This window comes from Sinohyriopsis cumingii, chromosome 16 (genome assembly GCF_028554795.1).
Source record: "Sinohyriopsis cumingii isolate HCF-2022 chromosome 16, ASM2855479v2, whole genome shotgun sequence".
NCBI classification, from domain to species: Eukaryota; Metazoa; Mollusca; class Bivalvia; order Unionida; family Unionidae; genus Sinohyriopsis; species Sinohyriopsis cumingii.
The window spans coordinates 32,841,615-32,856,433 of NC_142976.1; the positions used below are offsets into that span (position 1 = coordinate 32,841,615).

Sequence of the window (14,819 nt, forward strand, 5' to 3'; positions counted from 1 at the left end):
TTCATAATTTCACGCTCGGCAATAATAATAATAATAATAATAATAATAAGTATTAGTAGCATTGATTCCGAAACAATATTGTCTAATTAGTTACGATCGGTTCACACATTTCTGAATCTCTTTCGAAAATATCGTGAGAACTTGTAACCTGATCATTTTTTGCATAATTTAGTGAATAAAATATGCTTAAATCAGTTCATATCACACAAAGAGGTAATGAATATGATACACTTTACGTTATACGTTGTATCTATGAAATATTAATGCTATATAATTGTCAGGTTAGTTAGAATTGGCACATTCGTTATACGTTGTGTATATAAAGTTTAATCCTAGCTGTCGACATTTTAGTTAGAAATGGTATTAGTGTATCTGCGTTAAACTTTGAAAGTGAACAAAAGTATCACGAGGCGTTCTGTTTAAACATCAACAAGAGAAGATCTGTGTTACCATTTGTGTCAATCTTGTTATAGTAAAGTTGCAGGTCGTGCTGATTGATACATCCACTTCTATCCATGTCCAATTCTAAGAAGAGTCCCTTTGCAACCAGATTCAGACCTGGCTCATTGTGTGTAAACTGCGACACAAACTCATTCTCACAAACTTGGTGGTTATCTAGAACAACAGAGGTCAAAACACGTCTGAATGCACAAAAAAAATGTATTATCTGACGTCAAGTATATAACGTTCGGGCAACTTTGGTCTGGATAAGTTGCAAAATCTCAGCCTATCTTGGCTGAGCTCGCTATAACGCTTCAAATAGCGTAACATTTATATGAATTAACAAATCTGGCGTGGAAATAATTAAGGGAAACTTTACAGAGAGTGTGCACTTCTGAGACAATGACAGGTGTAAGGTAAAATTGTCTTTGTGGATATTGTAATTCTGGAAATTGTACCTGCTCTAAACACACGGCTAACCAATATGCCCACCCCCATGTGCACGAAATATCAGCCGGTGTTTGTCTAAAGTACAATATATTTAGATTTATTAAAATATTGAAAGTTTTGCCCGACTAGACAATACCAGCTTCTGAAAGTGCAATGAATGAATTACCAGATATGTAAAACGTTTGAAAAAAGTTATTGCCCCTTTTTTTTACACTTTACATCTAATGTCCAGGAAGTGAAAACGAGCAAGCGGAGCTAGTAGTTTTTGGAAAGATCTACATCTGAAGTAAGGCCATGCTGTATACTCTATAATCCAAATAACACCCATCAATCATACACCAAAAGAAAGAAAATTAAAAGTTCTTTTAACAATACCTAATGTATGAAATGTGTTTTTTTTTTAAATACAGTCTTTATAACCAGTTAGAAATATCTGGAAAAAATTTTTTCTTTAAAAATCTAACTATATGCAAAATACAAAACTGTAGAGATCTGCTAATAAGCATTTCTGAGAGTTTGTTTGAGCTTGAGATTTTGTGAAAGCCAGTGAAAAGAAATTTCATTTGCTACGTCATTTCTGATTGGATGCCAATGAAAATTCAATCTCAGGTTCAAGCTCAGTTTCTATGATTTCCAGGTCAGGACATTTTGTTAACCTTAAACAACTCAAAATTGTGTAAAGATTCAACAAAAGTGTCAAGGTATTTCGCTTGAAAAAAACTTATATTCGAGATAAAATTTTGCTTATTGAATTAGACGAATAATCCTTTGCCTAGATAGGAAGAGATACTGCGAATAAATGAAGTACACTTCATAGATATGAGTTCCAGCTTTAGCACTCTAATCCCGAATATCTGCAATGACTCTACGTTATCCCTCACATTAAATCAAACAAAAGTTTCTAGTTCATGTTAGCCTGACACCTTTGTCCAACATACTATCGTCATTGCGGATAGTATATCCAGAATGATAGGTCCTGGGTGGATTCATTCGTTTCTAGAAAAGATTATCTACTGCGTGTTTCTCCTTTTATATCATTGAATGTTGCGACTAATACAATCCATTTATAGCACAACAACTGTGTTAAGACTAAAATGTATAGATCAAAAGCAGTCGAAAATTGGTTTTAAACTCAAATGTATAGATCAAAGCAATCAAATATTGATCTTTTACTCAAATGTATAGACCAAAGCGGGTCAAAAATTGGTTTTATACTCAGATGTATAGACCAAAGCAGTCAATAATTGGTTTTAGATTAAATTGCATGGACCAATACAGTTAAAGATTGGTTTTAGACTTAAATGAATAGACCAAAGCAGTCACAAATTGGTTTTAGACCAAAATGTACAGATCAAAGCAGTCAAAGATTGGTTTTAGACTAAAATGCATAGACCAAAGCAGTCAAAGATTGGTTTTAGACTAAATTGTATGGACCAATACAGATAAAGATTGGTTTTAGACTTAAATGTATAGACCAAAGCAGTCAAAAATTGGTTTAGACAAAAATGCATAGACCAAAGGAGTCAAAAAGTGGTTTTAGACACACCCATATAGACCAAAGCAGTCACAGTTTGGTTTTAGACTAAATGTATAGACCAAAGCAGTCAAAGATTGGTTTTAGACTAAAATGTATAGACCAAAGCAGTCAAAGATTGGTTTTAGACTAAAATGCATAGACCAATGCAGTGAAAGATTGATATTAGACTAAAAGGGATAGACCAATGTAGTCAAAATTGATTTTAGACTGTTTTAGCCTAAAATATATCGACCAAAGCAGCCAAATATTGGTTTTAGACTAAATTGTAAAGACCAATGCAGTGAAACATTTGTGTTATCAAGCTTCTTGAAGATTAATTTTTGTGATTCTCTGATTAAAGCATTTGATAATATGTGTCACGGAATTTTATAAATCCTTTTATTTATTAAATACATGTACTCGGGTTTAGTTTCTCGTGTACAACGATACCCGAGGGTGATTTATGTATATTGTGCAATATTTAGAAACAGTGGGTTCGGTTTATCCTATGCCACACGTGCGAAGTGCTTTCGATGGAAAAAAACCGAATGCTTCCAGCGTACAGACGATGTATAGCTGCATCGTCTGTGTATAAATGCCTAACCTTAAGGGTAAATTTACACATTACGGAACGTCTTGTCAGTGAGCGCTCTATTGTAAGGATTTGCACATCTTCAGCTGTAGGGTTATGTGAGTTATTTGTTAATTTCTTGTGTATTAGTTATAATTAGTGTACTACCACGTTTAGTTTTGTATATTCTCTATGTAACTTCGATTTACGTAGTGTAATGCAAATATTTTCCATTCTTGTTTGTGATTTAGCAAGATATTTATATTAGCAATATAAAGTTGCATCTTTAAGAAACGTTTAGTACCGTATGATTCTTATCGGGCACGGGTATCTTCACTTCTGAACCTGTGTATTGTTTTGTAATTATTGTGCCGATAATGCAATCTATAGAGCTTATTGTATATAACGTCATTACGTTTTATCGTATATGTCCGTGTCATGCATAGTACAGTGTTAGATGTATTTTTAGCTGATCGGAGTCGACGTGGTACCAGCTGTAGAGCTAACCATAGAAGCTGACCATAGCAGCTGTAAAGCTGAACCGTAGCAGCCGTAGAGCTGAGTGAACAGTGTTGCTGGACGAGTAGCAGGTGATTGGGCGTTGCTGATCAATTGCTTGGTGCTGATTGCTTGATTGGCCAAGGAACTGAGTGGTGGTCGGTGACTATCTGGAATACAGACTGATTGATTTACCAGTGTGACTGGTAGCCAAGTGTGCTGGTGACGGAATATGTAACTCCATACATGTACTCTTTTAGCCGTGGTCTAATTTTGGGGTTTATAATACCCAGTGTTTTTCGGATTGTAAAGATATTTTGTACTATATCTGTCCTTTTGTTTTCATCATTTTACTATTTAAGTAAAATACCTCATTTTTCACTATTTGAGTGAATTTATTATTACTTTTTGAGTAAAACACATCATTCTTTTCGTCGTGTGAAATTAATGTGAATCATTCACTTTCGTCCTTGTACTATGTAAGGTTATTTATTTGTAATATAATTTGTTTCATTATTTAATTTGTGCGGATTATGTTAATTAATCCAATATTTGGATATTGTACGCACGTATTAATCATAATTATTTAGTCATTCAAGTCATTCATCACTAAACATTGTAATTTTATCACCATCAAACGTGTTATGATATCAATCTGAAATCCAAACCAGTTATCTTGTTATAATATGGACTTGCTGAATGGTCACACATTTTTTCGACCAAGGAAATGGAACTCTAGCCTACATGGAAGGGTTGTGAATATAATTTGTGTAATGATATTTTTACGACCCCTTCTTCAGAGGGATTTAATATTCTTTGCAATGCTTTCTACAGACACATTTTTCATTGAGGAATGTATATATTCATGTAATGTTTCTACAGACCCTTTTTCAGAGAGGATGTTAGATACTTTTGTAATTAATTCTACAGACTCCTTATTCAGATAGGATGTTAGATCCTTTGGTAATGCTTTACCCTGACCCTTCTTTAAAGGGGATGCTATATCATTTTGTCTGACATGTAGGAAGCACTCAGAATTAGATTGAAACAAATTTTCGAAGCATTATTTCAAGATTTTAGAAATAAAGCTACCACTTATATCAAATAGTTCATGCAGCACTAAACGCCAACGCACAGATATTTCGTCTTTGCATAAAGCTACATGTATATTGTTGTTCCAGACTCTCGAGAAAAAGAAAACCACTTTGATATGATCAGAGGTAGTGTTAGACCCAGATATTACGTTGCTTTAACCATTTCAAGCAAATGTTTATTAAAAAACAACAAAAACAAATAAAATCTTTATTGTTTAGTATTTATATGATACCTGTTTACTAATCTAAACAAAATACGTACAGTCTGAATGGAATATAGCTGAGTATATTCGGGATTTGTAAAAGTCATTTATGTGGGAGTGAACATACCCAACCATGGACTTAAGCTGTATTACATTAGTTATTTTTCTAGACCATAATCAAAGTTAATAATACTCACCTGTGTTGACAAAGCAAACAGAACAAATGGATCAAACGAAAGGACCATCACTGATCTCTTATATGTAAACTCAATTTGTATTATGTTGAATACCATCCAACTCAATTTGAATGATGTTGAGTGCCATTAAACTCAATTTGTATGATGCAAAATACCATTCAACTCACTTTGTATATGTTAGATACCATTAAACTCAATTTATTTGATGTCAAACATCATTTAACTCAATTTTTATGATCTCAGATATATTGTCATTGTTGTTACAGGGTGCCAAATATGTTGTCTTTGTAGGTGTAACTAGTGCCTATATTAGTCAACTAAATTTATAGGAAGCCAAATATGTGTTCGTCATGGTTGCAACAAGTGCTATTATTATTCAATTTATGGGATGTCGAATACCATTGAACTCAGTTTGTAAGATTACAAAAATGTCTTCCTTGTTGTAGCTAATTCCATAAATTGCACATGCCCTCCCACCCACCCCGAATTTCACCTCTAAGCATGTCTTGACGTACATCCGTAAAACTTAATAGCTGACTTCTACGTGATTCCACCCACCAACAACCGCCCCCCGGAAAACTCTGTGTGTGTGCCCTTGACACTGGAAACGATATCAAAAATTAAATGAGCATATCAAGTGAACTCAATCCGATTTTGACATCACTGCTGCTTGAGTGCTTAGATTCAATATAGCCTTCACTAACCGATGTTATCAACACTTCCCTTTTATCTGGGGAATTCCCATCCTTTGTCAAAACTGTCATTGTTTAGCCCCTGTTGAAGAAATTGACACCTGACCAGAACGATGTAAAGAATTACCTATCTGTTTCTAACCTTTCATTTGTTAAAAACAAATCTTAGCAAATGTTGTTCTATCCCAACTATAAGCTATCTGAATTCCAATAGTCTGCATATCAATGTACAGTCTGCATAGCAATGTACAGTCTGCATATCAATGTACGGTCTGCATATCTCCCTTGTCATAGTGATGAAACGGCCTTTCTGAGAATAGCTTCTGTTTTTCTGTCTGCTTTGGACAGGGTAAAGATTACAATCCTAGCCCTCTTTGACTTGTCTGCGGTATTTAACACAATAGATCATGATATATTACTTCACTGTTTCGAGCATATATTTGGTATTCAAAATACAGCCTTAACTCTAGGTTCAAGTCCTAATCAGTCAACAAGATACAAACTGTGTCCATAAATAGTAAACATTCCAGCCTGTTGGTCAATGTTTGGGCGTTCCACAAGGCTATGTTCTTTGCCCCATTCTCTAAGTTCTATACACTCAGCCACTCTCAAGTGCCATAGATCGACATCTGGTGTCGCACCAATCGTAAATAATATACAGATCTAGCGGCCAAGCTGAAGTTGCGGGTAGCATCCAAGGCGTAGAGAGATGCGTTTTTAATGTGAAGTTATGGATGACGCATAACAAGCTGCAGACGATAGATGACAAAACTGAAGCCATCATATCACAACGCAAAGACGATTTAATTCATATTTCTAAATCAAACAGTCAGTGTCAGCAATGCCAACACCACATTTACATAGTCAGTATCAACCTAGGTGTCACCCTCGACAATAAGCATTATTTACACAAACATTTAATGAACATATGCAAGGCTGTATATCTGTAATTGAGACAACATTTTCTTCCGGTTAATGTCATTAAAGAACATTTGTGTTCGTTAATATTTTCAAGACTGGACTACTTTAATTAACCTCTATCTAGTTCTTCTCGGTATCTACTACAGAAACTTGAAAAATTTTAAAATATGGGTGCTTGGGTCATCCTTATAGTATGAAGAACTGAGCACAACTTCACCCTACACTGTAACCTACCATGGCTACCTGTTCAATCCCGAATAATAAAAAAAAACTGTTCACTATGCTATATTTCGCTGACTGGTTCTAATCCAACAGTCTTATCGGACCTCACACATGTGTTCATTCCATCTAGAAATTTAAGCACATCTTCCAAAACACGCATTATCATTGTGTCCAGTTTTCGAACGATGTCATATGTACAACGTTTTGTTTTTTTTGCGTGCCAGGGACTGCCCATAGATATTAGACACTAGGACACTGTGATTTCATTCAAGACTGCTCATAAAAATCACTTATTCGACTGCAAGAACAGACGTAAAGTCTTAATGTTTTCTTCCTTATGTATCGTCAGCATGTTTTTGTTTTGTAATTTCATGGCGTTTGTTTGTTTGTTTTTTGTTATCTTGCCACTGTATATACTTTTAAATGTTGTATGATATTATAATGTGCTTTGCGATTCAAGCGATTAGGTGCTGTACTAAGTCCACATTAATAATAATAAAAATAATTATAATAATAATAAGATTGTTATTATTATTATTATTTTTTATTATTATTATTATGTGCTAAACGTAAAGATATATATATGGTGAAACAAGAAATTATGTGGACAATGGGAACACTGCATCAAATGTACTATTTGTGTAAAGGGTCTAATGTATTATATTATTTAATGGACCTGCGAAAATAATACGGTATAAATGTACATACGATCTTTGTCATAATCAGTGAAAATGGAGTTCATGTCATCAACGTCAAATCGGTGATTATGGTTTGTATCCGCTCTAGTAAATAGGGTAACCACCTCTTGAGCAATCAGACTGCGGAACTGCGCTAATTGTGCATCCACGCTGTTCGTTGTTTGAGAAGCGCATGCACTGTATAACATAAAATAAGACATTACCAGGAATGCAAAAACGTGTTTTATAACTGGACGCGTTTTCCATTGTCACAACATCATATTAAATTACATTAATTCAATAAAGACCACAAAAGTAACTCTCATTTGAACTAACTTGACCGTTAGATGCCTCGATCCTAGCAGCAGAGGGGGCGAATCGGACATTTTGTCCAATCGTTATTTGGCTTAATTATTACTTTCTGCACTCAACGATCTAGTGTCGTCAGCGCCTGGTAAAAAAAAAACGACGACGTCGTTGGGGGATCGTCGCGTCGTCATTTGGTTTAATTAACACCTTCTGCGCGTAGAATCCCCAGCGTCGTCAGCGTCCGGTAAGCACATCGACGACCGCGTCGATGTCATCGCCCCCTCTGCTGCTAAGAGGTTATTTACAATGATCTTACAAACAGAGTGATCACTAACTCCTCCTCCTGTAGATCAATTAGGTTATTTGACTGATCGGTGAGTTTAAAATTAATTCTCGTTAAAAACCGATCATGGCATCGCATATAGACCGGATTAATCGGATTCTCAACGATTAAAAATCCCGGAGGGGCTGTTGGTGAAAATGAATAAAGGATATATCCCTGTTGAGCTTGATTTGATTGATTGGTATCTACCTGGTAACTCCCTTCGATAACATCACACACTAGATTGATTGCTATCACCGATGCGATATTTACGTTGTATGGAGCAATATGCCTACCATCATCCCCGTTATCGTGTCTGAGGATATAAGTTGATGGACCGATAAAATCATTAAGAGACTTTCTTAGTTCTGGCGTGTTGTATCTTGGAAACTTAAAATCGGGTAAATCGGCTTCTGCGATATTATACTCGGTTAGGAATTTTTGTTTATTATCAATTCTGCTAGTGGATATTACCCCGATGATTCTTTCATTGATATATTCCATGTCTGATATAAGTTGATTTAACACCTCAACGTGTTTTTGTGCTTTTGTTTCCCGTAGCTGTTCTAGTTGTGATTGGTAAATACGATTAATCTCGATAAAAAACCTATCGATATCATTTAAATTAACTTCGGCCTCGACGACCGATCCAGGAGTTTTCTCGTACCTAAAATACCAATACATGGTATTCCTGTCTTGAAATGTAAACCAGTCGGGGGGTGACGAGTTTTTCATAACAAACAAAACATCTCGATAATTGGGATTAATCTCATGATACGATTGTTTGCCCTCGGGGTTTTCATAAGGTGGATTCTTAGGCCAACCTAGTATGGTTCTTATTGAACTGTTATAGATATCAACCATATACCCCGGTGTGCTTATTTCAATCGTCGACGATAACGTCGGTTCATGAACCGTAATAGCGATTTTTGATTCTTTTCCTGTGATCGATTTTATCCTGCGTTGAAATTCTTTATTGATTTGTTCTATTTGGTATGACCCAGTTGGTATTGTAACCTCCTCCCAGTTTGGGGTTCCATCGGGTTTATTTGTCCGTGCAAAAACCAGCGAGTTATTAGGTTGTTGTCCGTTAAATGCGTCCGCTCGAATATTAGGCCAACTGTGATATACTCGCAATTTTGCCAGCGCTATTTCCTTCACTGGAACCGGCGACGGGAAGTTCACACTGAATTCGGGTTTCGTTGACGTTATTGATATCATATTTGTTTGTACCGGAGTGGTGTTCTCCGCGATCCGCTGAAGTAATTGAAACCCTTCGGGGTTCAGCGACATTATTATTATTCGTTGTTTTTAGTGTCTAATTTTAACAACCAGGTGGTTTCGGCTTCCAGTTGAAAATCCTCGATTTTTGACATCGCGGAGCTATATAACTGGACCATCGTGGAGAATTCAACATCGGATACGAACAAATTATCAATCGATAACGAGATCAACCCGGATAATTTCGAGTATGCGTCGGATACTATTTGATGTTTTACTGTATACTCGTTGAGTTTTTTCTGAAAACACGATGATATCTTCCTAGTGATTGCGTTGGCAACTCCAGCAACTGTTGTCATTGCGGAGACAGCGATTGGAACAGCGATCGGGGTTATCGTGGTCACCGTGGATAAAATAACACCGGCGCCAGCTACTATACCCGACACCGAGTACACGACCGCGTCGATGGCGGTTATTTTTCGGCGGTATTTTTTTATTTTTGCACGGTATTGTTCGGAAAGCGTTTTCAAGTTCGCGGAAAATTCTTTTGCGGTATCGAATCGATATTGATGTGACGTCGGTGATACCTCTGATTCAATTTCCTTGGTGGTCATTTTTATTTTAAAAGAGCTAGTGTTTTTAATTACTTAGATTCGCTACAAATTCCACATACCATGTAATGTTTGCCCGGGTTAGATTTCTATCAACGGCATAAATTGTAAACTGTTCAGTTGCGTTCCTGTCTATAATTGTTGATATTGTATTGTTAAACCCGGATGAACTCGACGATAATATATTAAACTGCATCATTGAAACCAGTGTCAGTCGATAAATGCCCTTAACAGTTGCGGTAATATTTACTGTATTCTGTGTAGGAGTCCAATCGAATGATCCATGCCGAATTGTGTATACTGTGTTGATGATGTTCTCATGAGGGATTTTTATTTTTTCGAATTGCTCTGCTACTCTCGGTAGTCCGTCTTTAATCGCTTCAACATCAGTTTTAATCGTTCCTATTTCCTGTATATGCGTGTCCACATCTTTTTTGTTCGCTGCAACCCTAGTAATGAGTGTATTTATTTCCTGTATATGCGTGTCTATACTTTTTTTGTTCGCTATAACATTAATTTTGAGTACTTCTATTTCCCCTTCATGCACGTCTATACTTTTTTTGCTCGCTATAGCATTAGTGTTAATTGTTTCTATTCTCTGTCCATGCGCGTCTACATTATTTATGATCGTTACAACATTAGTTTTGATTGTTTCTATTTCCCGTGTATTCTCGGTCATACTTTTTTTGTTCGCCGCAACATCAAGTTTGATTGTTCCTATTTCATATGTATGCACGTCTATGCTTTTTTTGTTCGCTGCAACATCAGTTTTGATTATTCCTATTCCCCGCCAATACGCGTCTACATTTTTTTTGTTCGCTTCAACATCAGTTTTGATTGTTCCTATTTCCTGTGTATGCGCGTCTACACTCTTTTTGTTCGCTTCAATATCAGTTTTGATTGTTCCTATTTCCTGTGTATGCGCGTCCATATTATTTATGATCGTTGTAACATCAGTTCTGATTGTTTCTATTTTCCGTCCATGCGAGTCTACATTATTTATGATCGTTGCAACATTAGCGCCGATTATTTCTATTTCCCGTTCATGCGCGTCTACACTCTTTTTGTTCGTTGCAACATCAGTTTTGATTGTTTCTATTTCCTGTCTATACGCAGTGATATCATTTATAGTTATTGTGATTTCATCCGGTTTGGTATTTTTTTTACCAAGGAATTTATCAACGGCGCTATCAACCCTGTTAAAATTTTTTCGTAACGTGTAAAATTGGCCCGACAGCGTCGTAAACTCCGAAATAGTATTTTTTATTGTTGCAAGATTTGGTTCGGTTACCGTCGGGGTTCCAAAAAAACTAGCGGTAGTGAGTTGTATATCGGCGACAGATTTTTTCACCTGCGCGTCAAGTTCGGTCACCGATCTATCTAACCTTGTAAAACCGTTCTGGACTAATGTTACCCTATCCTCTATCTCCAATATATGTTTACCCGGTTTGAGTCGTCCGTCGCTGGTATACAGCGCGATAGTGCCATCGTCGGCATCACGCTGTCGTGTTAAAACGTCATTCAGTGACATATTACTGGATTTCAATTTACCCTGGCGGTCTTGAAATACAACTATTTCGCCTGGGTCAACACTTGTTAAATTCAACATATCAGCGATTTCATCCTCAATTAGTTTTTTTATGTCGGCGTCGGCCGTTTCCGTGGATTCTTTCAGCGCCGAAACCGGTCGTCCCCAAATATCAATCATCGTTATTGTAAATGTTATTCTCTAAAATCCGTTGAGCTTCTACGACCCCACTAGTGTATTCGTTTACAACCACATGAGGTGGTTTCCGCGATGATGAAATCGCCGCGAGTACGTTCAATACCTCACGGCCACATATCGGTGGGTCACTTAATCGCTGCGTTGGCAGCGTGGAATAAAAAACCCGGGCTGAACACGCCCGGGCTAAACACGCCCGGATATACCGCATAAACTCTTTCGGCGGAGCTAACCCGTATGAATCAAAATAGACGATTGCACGCGGATCAATCGCGTATGCAACCCAATGAGTTCCCGCTCCGGAGGACCCATCGAGGTTAATTATGCCGGTTTCAATATTCCTTGGTGCCGCCGGTAATTGATCCCTCATAAAAACACCTCTGAAGTTTTTTATCGCTAACGCGTTTGCGGCGTCTATTAAATCAAAATTAGACATTGGAGTCATAGACTCAGGAGTCATTGACTCCCGAGTCAATAAACGGTTCCCGGTAGTCTTAGACCCTTTCCCGAATACCATGAATACGGGGTTCCCGGTAGTCTTAGACCCTTTCCGGCTACGGGTCGTTTTTTTTTGTAGCCTTTCCCGGTTGCCTTCTTCAATGCCATCCCCGCCGCGGTACCAACGGCTCCTAACGCCGCCGCCTTAGCCACTGCTGGTGCGGCCGCGGCAATTAATGCCGGAATCGCAGCTAACAGCGGAAATATCCCACCGGTCTTTTCCATGTTTTTAATTGCTGCGGCGGAAAAATCTATTTGAACACCCTTTTTATTCTTCATCGCATCATTGAAATGTTTTATTTGACGCGCCGTCAACGATATCTTATGATTACCACCCGCCATCTGCGACGGCTTCAGCGTTATTGTGGTTCCGCATTGTTTAGCCGACTTTGATCGTAATTTCTTGACTTGACCATCAGTCAACTCTACACTGACGACACTATACGACATTTATTGTAAACGCGTTTTGTGCTTTCAATTACATGTTTTCCACTGGCGCATCAACGATTCTCATTCGTCCACCAACACCTTCTAGCAGCATTGATTTATCGCTGAGAATGACAGCAACCGCTCTATAATTAACACCACCCGGGGCTATACGAGCTCGGAAGTGTATATCAACGACGGATTGTCTCGTTAAATCAAGATGTTCCAGTGAAAAATAATAAATCGGATACAGGTTTTTAAAATCAAGTTGTGATATTTGCAAACCAGTGTCGACGTTTTGATCACGACCCATATACGACAGCAATCGATGGTACACACGTGCGATATGGTTGTCGCCGTAATTAAGCTGTATATCCTCGGATGGTTCCTGTTGTCCGTTTATTCTCAGCGAAACATCCCTGACTCCTAATTGATCAAATATCATATGGCTGCGTTCTTGACTGCCCAATCGTTCCCTATTCTGTAGCGCTATGAATATATGACGCGGGGCTGAAACACCCTGTTTTGATGCCAGGTGCCATGTAAACGTATCGGCGACGTTATCCTCTTTAGCATCAGTTGTTACCGCTAGCCAACTCAACAACGATTTCCCTCCCTGTTCCATAAATGCTAACAATCGTGCTTCCGTGGTAACTGATGGAGTCAGCACCGGCATCCACAATGCCATTTTAGTTAAAATGACTTTACCGGCAGCGACGCCAGCAGCACGCCATATTGCATTGTTATCATCGCCCCTTCGCGTCAGCGCGATTGTATGCTTAGCCCCATAGACAACTTTTCTGACATTTCTGCAGAATCCAAATATGTGATGGAGTGGAATCGCGCATGAAAACTGTCGGCGTGGTCCTTGCAACATTCCTACTCGTGCTGCGAATCCTAGATTGTAATCATTGTTGGTGCTTTTTATAATATTAAAATTAGCACCTGGTCTTGCTCTGCGGTCTGGATTGGCTGCTTCAGCCTGTGGGTCAGTTGCGGTATCTCTTTCCGCCAGCACGTTGATGTACTGAATATGGTCAGCGTTATTGGTGGTGTCCTTCGCAAACATCATAGATGGGCCCGCCGATCTTGTATAATCATCCGAGTATCTCGCCAACCCAATTATCGTCGTTGCAACATCAACCTCGCGTTCTATTGATTCAATTTCTCGCCCGTCAATAAGATATCTGGCGCTCTCAAATAACGCCATGATACCGTTGTTGACGAAGCCAACTCGAACACGATGGTCATCTGCGTATGGTGCATTATCGGCGGCATTTGTCACGAGTTCTCCCTCGATTTCGATAAACGCTTCACACGGCAAAAAATATTTACTGGTATCTTGGACTTGAAGTTCAATTCGCGATCGTAGGTCAGGTTGCGCTGCATAATAAGAATAATATTGATAATCACGGACAGAATCATCCCTGCGTACTGGGGCGTCCATATCAAACGCGGGATCAGCGGTACGCGCAAACATTCTATTATTTATCATGTTGATGTTTTCAATTGCGATTTTTTCGTCGTAAATTCTTTGAATTTAAACCACTCCCCGCTATCGCGTTCATGAGCGCGTTGGTTGCCGCATCGGCGGATGGCTCAGCCATTGATGGCTTCGTCGCCAACGACTGAGTCGTCGCCAACGACTCTAATTTTTCTTCCACGGCGTTATTTATTACTTTACTGACATTTGCAGGCATCACTGTCGTTGATGGCATCTGTTTTCTTTTTGAAAATCTCTTAGATTTCACCAATGACATTAGTTTGTCTCGTGCGGCAGAAAACGCCCTTCCGGCAACATCTCCAATGGCACTAATACCCTTATCACGAATAACATCAATAGCCTTCATTCCTAATTGTTTGGCTAACGGCGCTACTTTTGGAGCCATTCTTGTAAATAACCCCGCAATGGTGCTACCAAGACCATCTCCATAGTACGCGCGGTAAACAGGCAATCGCGAGTTTACCACGTAGACGAGTACTGGTTTATCGTGGTTGTAGTGTATGATCATCCTTATTAAAAACACCAGTTTTCCAATTAATCATCCACGAGCTCGTCTATGAGCGTTCGATATGCATTAATGTCCATAATACCGCCTGCAAATAAACGCTTGCAAATATCAGCAGCCTCATTGATTATTTCCGGAGAGTTATTTCCGGCTCGTTTTCCTCCAATTAGTACCTCTAGCCGTGATATATCACTGAGAACACTATTAGGGCAGGTAAC

General features: G+C 38.3%; 1 protein-coding gene across 1 annotated transcript in view; it reads right to left on the bottom strand.

The window, feature by feature from the left end:
* The window catches only part of LOC149780171 (uncharacterized), a 48,301-nt gene that overhangs the window by 2,453 nt on the left and 31,029 nt on the right, over positions 1–14,819 (bottom strand). The window contains exons 3-4 of the mRNA XM_089936916.1: positions 7,514–7,680; positions 451–615 (exon numbers count right to left, since the gene is read on the bottom strand). Of these exons, the coding sequence (XP_089793042.1) occupies positions 451–615; positions 7,514–7,680 (332 nt within the window). The remainder of the gene's footprint in view (positions 1–450; positions 616–7,513; positions 7,681–14,819) is intronic.